Genomic DNA, 8520 nt, shown 5'->3' with positions numbered 1-8520 from the left:
GTGGAGGGTTCTGTGGGGAGCAACACCACCTGCTGGCCAAAGGGAAGAACAGTCCCTGCTCCTAGGTGGGCCCTAATTACCAACAGAAGCCTGGAGTCAGAACGGATACAGTGGAAGGCAAAGAAGTGAGCAGAAAATGGCAAAATCATCCTGTCACATCTCCAGGAAAAGGAGCAAGGGCCAAGGCTTGAACATGCAGGGCCCTGGCAGCTTCCCCGTGACACCCTAGCCCCTCTTGGAGATCACTCACACACCACTCTGCCCAGCATCAACACAAAGCCATCAACTCCACAGTCACCAGTGCAGACAGTTTAATGCTCTCCACCCCATCACCATCTCCCACTGTCCTCCGTGAGGCCCTCTGCCCCAGGGTACCCCTCACACTGGAGCCCCAGACAGTGTGCACAAGAGCATGCCCACCATCAGCACCACCTTTCCCCCCACCCCATGCCCAGGACTTGGAGGGGTTGTCTTTTCACCTGTGGGACCTAGAAGCCGACAGAAGAGAGGGCTTCTGAGGGAGAAGAGCCACAGAGTGAAAAGGAATAATGGTAGGTAGTGCTCCAGAAAGAGAACATGATGTGTGTGAGGAGGGAAAAGGAAGAAAGAGCTGTTAGGCGCAGGGGGAATGGTAATGGGGTCAGAATTCTGACTTCTCCAGGCTAAGGCCCTCCGTTGGGAAGCAGGCTGACGGCCTAGCAAAACAGCAGCTCTAAGGCAGCCCTGAAGAACAGCACGGGCAGCTGGCAGAATGCACTCGTAGCTCACCCCTCGAGGACAACAGCTATGATTCTGCTCCCCCCACCACAGTCCCAGCCCAGCAGCCTCCAGGAGACCAAGGACAGATGATGCTGTGGCCTTCCCAAGAAGGGACAGCCCCCAACCGCCTGCCCGCCTATCGGGGTTGACACATTCCTACAACCAACTGAGGTGCTCCTCCTCGTAGCGCTGAGGGTCGATGAAGGGCCGGTCAATAGAGCGGATCATCAGCTCTCCACAGTACACGCACTCAGCGGCCACCAGTTCATCCAGGTCAGCCTTGAGCTGTTCCCGGCTGGGCCCCCCGGTGGCAGCGCCCCCCTCGGCCTCCTTAGCCCGGGCAGAGCCCTTGGCAGGGGGTGGAGCGGCGCCCAGCTTTCGCTGTAGCTCCTCGAGCCGAGCCTGCTTGTAGGCCGGCAGGCCAGGCCGCACGGCCTGCAGCAGGCAGTCAGCATGGAACATGTGGCCACAAAGGAAGAGGTAAAAAGGGCGGTTGAGCAGGGGGAAGTCGCAGGTGGCACATTTGTCCTGGGGCTCCACGGTGCCATAGCGGCCCCGCAGCTCCTGCAGGTCTCGCCGGATGCGCTGGGCGCTGGCCGTGGCCTCTTCCATCTCCCGCTGCAGCTCTTGGATGTGGTGGTTGTAAGCCTTCAGCGAGCTGCAGATCGCCTCCTTGAAGTGGTCGATGGTGACGAAGTCAGGGAAGAAAGGCAGCACGTCCTCGATCTTGAGCAGGGGGCAGCTGGCCAGGCAGGCCATGGCCGTCTGCACATCCTCCTCCTCCTGCACCACATGCCGAGCAATCTTCAGCCACAGCTTCTTGCGTAGCTCCTCATCTTCCTCGGGCAGGTCAGCACACTGCTTGGCCAGGTCCACGTCCACCTGTGGGGAGGCTGAGAGCGTTAGGGTCAGGTCCCACTCAGGACAGGGTCTGTGGGAAAGACAGAGGCCCAGCACTCCAGGCAGCAAGTGAGACGGGGCTCCTCGGGGCTGGGAAGGAACCTGTCTCAGTAATGGGCCTGCCTCTGTCAGAGCTACACAAACGCTACTTATGATGGTGGGCCTGCAATTTTAGTGAATTTACAAATCACCTGGGGAGCACATCCAAAATACAGATTTCTGGGCCCCCTCCACAGACATTTTGATTCAGTAAGTCCTGGGTTCAGACCCAGGAATTCCTTTTTTTTTTTGGCCTCGCTGCGTGGCTTGCGGGATCTTAGTTCCCCGACCAGGGATCAAACCCACGCCCTTGGTAGTGAAAGTGCAGAGTTCTAACCACTGGACCACCAGGGAATTCCCTCGAATTTTATTTATTTATTTATTTATTTTTTGCAGTACGCGGGCCTCTCACTGTTGTGGCCTCTCCCACTGTGGAGCACAGGCTCCGGACGCGCAGGCTCAGCGGCCATGGCTCACGGGCCCAGCCGCTCCGCGGCATGTGGGATCTTCCCGGACCGGGGCATGAACCCATGTCCCCTGCATCGGCAGGCAGACTCTCAACCACTGCGCCACCAGGGAAGCCCCCCCTCGAATTTTAAATAGCACTTCACACGATCCTACGCAGGTGACAATTCATTATTTGAGCAATGCAACTCAGCACTTTCCCCTTCTGCAATTGTGGCTAGCAGGTACGCAGAATTTACCTGTGAGGGAAGTACTATAACATCATCCCCATTTTGCGTCTGAATAATCTGACGCAAAGAGAGGTTCGGAAACCAGCCTGAGGTCACACAGCTTAGTAAGAGGCAGAACCAGAATTCAAACCCTGACTTGAGTCTGTGTTCTTAACCTCTATACTACAGTTGCTATCTGGGAGAGAAGCCAGCACCCCCTAGCCACAGTGTCCCTCTGGCCCTTCAGCACCTGAAGCTACTGCTCTCCAGGCCCCTCTCCTGGATAGGGTCAAGGCTCATTGGCTCACCTGCAGGGCCAGGTCCACAGCCTCCTCATACAGCTCCAGGACCTTGTAGACATGGACGCAAGCATGGTGGTGGCCATGCTCAGCACAGAGCCGCAGCGCGTACTTGAGGTCATAATGTACCCGGTGTGGGCTGGCCCCGGCCTGCTCGAGGTAGGCCAGCAGCGAGGCTGGCTGGCCTCGGGCATAGAGCGACAGCAGGTAATTGTGAATGGCCTGCTCAGTCTCGCCCAGTACATTCACGCAGAACTCCATGTAGCGGATGGCCTGGCTCACCTGCTGGGCCTCGCCACCCTGGCTATAGTTCACCAGGGCAGGGATGAGCTGCCGGGCATCCAGCCGGCTGCCCAGCTCAATCCAGGCGTCCACCAGCTGGCGAGGGATGTGACGGATAAGGATGGGTGAGAACTTGTAGAAGAGCTGGGGGTCACGGTGGCGGGCCAGCACAGCCAGGGCCTCCTCGTAGGCCTCATGCTGGCAGTGGTATGCCACCACGCGCTCGTAGTCCTGCATGATCACAGCGAAGTATACCATGTGCTCTGTGTCCCCGTGGCTGGCGAGCAGCTCGTGGATGGAGGCCCGGCTGGCGAAGAGCCACTCCTTGTGGCGGGGGCTGCTTAGGAAGGCGCGGAAACGCTCCCGGGTTTCCCGGTAGAGGTTCAGGGCCTCAGGGTCACCCTGCAGGGCCCCGAGTCGGCTCAGGTAGAGCTCCGTCAGCCAGGCGGTAAGCAGCGTGGCCTGGGTGCGCTCAGCAGGCTTCAAACTGGCCAGTTTTCGCTGCAGGAACTCGGCCAGCGCCTCCTCCTGGTGGGCCTCCAAGAACTTGAGGGCAATCTCCTCAAAGTAGCTCTGAGTCAGGGCGTAGCAGCGGGCACTCTCCAGGTAACGATGCTGGCGGAAGCAGAAGTCGGCCTCCCGGGCCAGGACCGTGTCCAGGCAGTCAGGCCGCTCTCGACAATACTCTTTGGCCAGGTCGAAGCGGTTCATGTCCAGGTAGGTGCGCCAGACATCCCGGGCCTCCCGCTGTACCTGGTAGCGGAAGACGGCCCGCTCAGTGTGGGCCCACAGGTGGCCTGTGGAGGAGTCCTTCACCATGTGCTTCAGCGGCCCAAACTTCTCCAGGAAGTGGTCCCGCAGCACCACCTGCCCCGTCAGCGTGCACACCGCCTCCACCCGGTCCGCCAGCAGCAGCAGGAAGTGGAACTGGGTCAGGACGATGGCCAGGGGTGGGCTGGCCCCAGGACCCACCCCCTCTGGGTACTCCCAGACCCGCTCCTCGCTCAGCAGGGAGTCGGGACGCCCGCAGTCCAACGAGCCATACAACACGCCATCCCCCATCATCCAAGCGAAGGCCCGGGGCGCAGAGCGCAACTTGGGGGTGTAGAAGGCCAACTCACTGTAGCCCAGACTGCTGGGGAACTCACGGAATGGGGGTGGGTGGTCAGTGTAGGCAGCAAAGAGCCCTGAGAAGCCCTGGGCCTCAGCTCCCTCGGCTGCTCGGCCTATGAACTGGAAGAGGCGCTGCCGAGTGGTGGCGATGACAAACCCACGCCCTTCAGGGCCCCGCTCCGCCTCGAGGGAACACACAGGTGCTGGGCCCCCTTCTTCGTTTAGCACATACAACGGACGGAAGTAGAGATCCGGGGCAGGGCCGAAAAGCCCACCCTCGCTGGCCGAGAGCTCTGCTTCAAAGATCTGACCTTGGGCAGTGCCGACCAGGATGGGGCCTGTGCTGCTCTCAGTACCCAGGGCCTTGTTCCAGCCCACACTCTCCACCAGCTGCCCCTTCCAGCGTGCCAGGGGCCGAACTTTCTGTCCATTACGGTTCACGTAGAGGACCTCAGTGCTGCTCAGAGCAATCAGCAGGTGAGAGCCTGGAGTGGGGGAGAGCATGGCACCCTAGAGGATGCTATTCCCACCCTCAGATCCCACCCACCCAGGCAGTGACCTACCCTCAACATCCCCCACCCCCTACTCCCCATCTCAGAACTCTACCACCACTTACCAGTAGGGTCCAGGAACATCTTGTGAACTTTGGCATCATCCTTGCGCCCCAGCTCCATGTGGTTGGGTTCATTTGCTTTGCCTAAGTCAATGCTGTTGGGACAAGAGTCACAGCCTCACTCCAGAGAAGGGCAGATCCTTCTGTTGAATCACAGACCTCTTTATAATCTGATGAAAGGCACAGCCTTTCTTCCCTGAAATCTACATAGACACACAAAATTCTGACTACAATCCCAAGGGAACTCTGAAACACATGTGGGGTCCTCCTTAAGAACGCTCAGCTCTGAGAACACCCCCACTTCATTGTGAGAAGTCACTAAGCAGAAGTCTTTTCCTTCTGCTCAACATACCTCCAGTGCATCTAGGAGGATAGGCAGGGGTATCCCAGAATGCCGGGGTAAAAAGGGAACAACAAATAGTAGCTAATGGTTACTGAGCACTTTCTATATACCAAGCACCATGCCAAGAGCTTGAGCTAGTATGACCTCAATTAACCTTCACAATAACCTTGAGGAGTGCTCCCTTAAGATTATTTCCTATTTAAGGTATTTCCCTTATGAAATTCTTTTCAAATTATATGCTCATTCTAACTAAAGAATCAATACAACAGTGTATGAAGAAAAAGTTAATGATTTTCTTCCCAAACTCCTATTATTCCCAATGGAAAAAACTGATGTTAACATCTTTCTCCATGTTCATAATATAAACAAGCTTATTTTATCAGTTTTTACAAAAATGTTTTCACATTGTATATATGTGTGTGTATGCATATTAATTTATAATTTGCTTTTCTCACTTAATGATATTTCATGAACATCCCACTGGGTCAACAGATACAGCTAACTCATTGTTTTAATAACTGCATAATATTCCCTTTTATGGGTGAACTATAACTTAATCATTTTCCTATTGATGGATATGCAGCTTGGGTCCAGTTTTTCCTACCACAAATACTGCTGGAATCAACATCCTTGTATCTATACCTTTGTAAACTGGTACTTTTCTTTCTATGGTATGTATTCCCCAAAGTGGGACTGCCAGGTCAAAGTTATAGATATTTCAGTGTTTAACAGACATTGCCACATTATTTTTCCAAAAGATGGTGGCAATTTATACTCTTTCCAGTAATGTATGAGAGTCCATCTCTGTGTATCTTCACCAGCATCATATATTACTGTTTAAAATTTTTGCTAATCTGATAGGTTGAAAAAAAATGGTATCTTACTGTGATTTTGATTTGCATTTCCCACAGGCTGAAAATTATTTTCAGATGTTTACTGGAAAATTTGTAGTTCCTCTTCTGTGAACTGCTTGTTTATCTTGTTTACCCTCCCTTTTCTATTGAACCGTCTTTTTTCTTTTTTTTTTTGGCTGCACCTCACAGCTTGCGGGATCTTAGTTCCCCAACCGGGGACTGAACCTGGGCCCCAGCAGTGAAAGCGCCAAGTCCTAACCACTGGACCACAAGGGAATTCCCTGGACTGTCTTTTTCTTATTAATTTCTAAGGGCTTTTTAAGGAACAGGAATGTAAATCTTCAGTCATATGTGGAAAAACATTATTTTCCCACCATCTTTTGTCCTGACCTGCTTCATATGCTTTTTTATTTTTATTCTGTCATAACAGCAATCACTACATGGTCAAATCTATCTACCTTTTCCCTTGTGGATTCTGGATTTTCTAGCTTGAGTAAGAAGGTCTCTCTTCAGCCCAAGAACATTGAAATTTATTAAATATTCTTTTAACATTCACACTATTTTTTGTATTCAAATAATTATTCCACTTAGAATTCATTTTTATGATACAGAGGTTTAGCTCTGTTTCATCCCAGATGGTTATTCTGGATAGATAAACAATTTTGCTGACACCTTTGTCATATATTAGTTCCATTTACTTATACTATTTATTTCCAGTTTTATTGAGATATTTTATTTCCATTTATAGTGGATTTATTTCAGGACTCTAGACCGTTTCGCTTATCTACATGACTAACTTGTGGGTTGGTACTGTCTTTAACAGATGAAGGGACGTGTTCAGAAAGACTGGGTGACTTTCCATCCCTGTTAAGTGGGAGAGCTGAGCTCAGAGTCCGGGTCTACTATGCTACTGGTTCTCTTTAGGAAGGGATAGGATATTTCCTGAACATTCCAAATCCACTGTTTAACCTGCCCAGAGTGGAAAAAAGGCCCGGTCAGTCAGTAGTTCCAAAATACCACCAATCCACTCCCTACTCCTAAACCTTTTGGGTCCTCACTTACCGGAGTAGTGTATCCTTGCCCAGGCTCATGCAGAGCTGATTGCAGGAGACGACAAGACTGGTGATACGCTCAGAAGGGGTAAAGTCAATGCGCTGCCTCGTGAAAATGGGCACTTCCTTCTCTAGCTGGGCATTCACATATCCTAGGTGAGGAGCCAAGGAAAGGTTAGCTATGGAACAGAGGGAGGAAGGGCAACATATTCCTCTCCACCTTCCCAACATATTGCTACCCCGGGACCTTGGTGAGCCAGCACTTGAATACCAATATATCAAGCAGTTTGCTAATCACCTCTACATTAGTCCTAGGCTACATTAGGGGTTCTGGGCTCTTCCCACATCTCTGAAAGCAGTGAGGGGTTGATTCTTTGAACCCTTGGGATGCTGTTACACCATGATATACCTGCTCCCAGTGGTAATGTGGTGGGCGGGGAAGGGTTGGGTGTTCTCCCTTATCAATCTTTGGCCAAGCAATCCCAGCTCAACTAAAGTAGTCTAGTTCCGCTCTCTCCCCTCCTCCTTGCCCATGCAGTAATACTCTCAGTGAGTCTCCAGAAGAATGAGGGCGGAGGGATCCTTGGGGAATCCTTCCAATCAGTTGGTTAACAAACTGCTGCAAAAACTTCCCCTCAACGCCCAGATGCACACAGCTCTAGCAAAAGCCTAAAGTACTTCATTTTCCCCTGTTCAGTGACAAAGTTCCCTCTAGGACCATCCCTCCTTCCCCTACAACATTCCCATTTCACCAGTTCTTTGCCCACTCTTTTCCTCCCACCTCCAGAAGGGGCCTGGTGGGAAAAACACTGAATCAGATGAAGCCTATTCTCATCTGAGCCTATTCTCAGTTTTCCCAACTGCGGCCCTGTAAGCAAGACACTTCCTTATCTGAGTTCCAGTTCCCTCTTAGAAGGACCCTAGTGGCAGGGCCTAGATCACGCGGCTGCTCTTGCTGCTCTTTCAATCTTCGACCATCCACCAGCTGGGGGCCATAAGTGCCTGAGGAGAATCAAGGGCCTAGACCCAGACTGCACGTCCAGGAGGTGAACCCGAGCTCCTGGAGCCAACCCCTCCGCTCCTCTCTTGCAGATGCCAGGAGAGCTAAGAGGTGCAGAGGCGCCCTCACTTCCCTTACCCGAGTGGGGGATGCCGACGCTGGGGCAGCCGGGCTGCAAGACGGCCGAGCGGGAGAGGGAGTCCTCGTATTCATCCAGGATAGACGCCATGGTGCCCGGCCTGTGGGTCCTCCGTCTTGGGCCCAGGGATTACAACAGGGCTCCCCCCAGGGATCCCCGTCTCCCCGGATTGGAAGCTGCGACTCCCCAGCCTCGACAGGGATCTGACAGATCCTGGCAATCCGCCGCCGCCGCCGACTCCTCCTCTTTAAAATCCTGAGGATCTTCTCACTCTCGCCTTATAGAGCGAGAAGACCGGGGAGCTCTCCCCCTTGAATCTGGCGCAGTACTGCACCCAACTCCCGCCCCCAGGAGACCACCGGCTCCCCCTAGCCGATCTCAGGTGATCCCAACCTCCCCCGAGCAGCTCAGCTGACTCCCGCCCCCGGGACGCGCGCCTTTAACGTCACTTCC

General features: G+C 53.3%; 1 protein-coding gene across 1 annotated transcript; it reads right to left on the bottom strand.

Annotated features, from left to right (window-relative positions):
* Window positions 1-215: 215 nt before the first annotated feature.
* VPS18 (VPS18 core subunit of CORVET and HOPS complexes) lies at window positions 216-8459 on the bottom strand. Its single transcript, XM_079913157.1, has 5 exons — window positions 8067-8459; window positions 6939-7080; window positions 4683-4774; window positions 2681-4551; window positions 216-1641 (listed from the first exon to the last, which is right to left on the bottom strand). Exons 1-5 carry the CDS (start codon window positions 8155-8157, stop codon window positions 916-918), a joined length of 2922 nt encoding a protein of 973 aa, XP_079769283.1. The 5' UTR covers window positions 8158-8459; the 3' UTR covers window positions 216-915.
* Between the last annotated feature and the right edge of the window lie 61 nt (window positions 8460-8520).

The sequence above is a fragment of the Stenella coeruleoalba genome (assembly GCF_951394435.1).
Source record: "Stenella coeruleoalba genome assembly, chromosome: 2".
Lineage (NCBI taxonomy): Eukaryota > Metazoa > Chordata > Mammalia > Artiodactyla > Delphinidae > Stenella > Stenella coeruleoalba.
The sequence above is the reverse complement of the archived record's forward strand: the minus strand, read 5'-3'. Positions and strand labels throughout refer to the sequence as shown.

What these genes read in the sequence shown, in the direction of transcription:
- VPS18 (XM_079913157.1), bottom strand. Translation starts at nt 8,157, where the DNA reads ATGGCGTCTATCCTGGATGAATACGAGGACTCCCTCTCCCGCTCGGCC. An exon ending in GGCAAGGATACACTACTCCG is followed by an intron (nt 4,775 to 6,938) that starts GTAAGTGAGGAC and finishes TTGTCCCAACAG; the next exon opens with CATTGACTTAGGCAAAGCAA. An exon ending in CTGTGGACCTGGCCCTGCAG is followed by an intron (nt 1,642 to 2,680) that starts GTGAGCCAATGA and finishes GCCTCCCCACAG; the next exon opens with GTGGACGTGGACCTGGCCAA.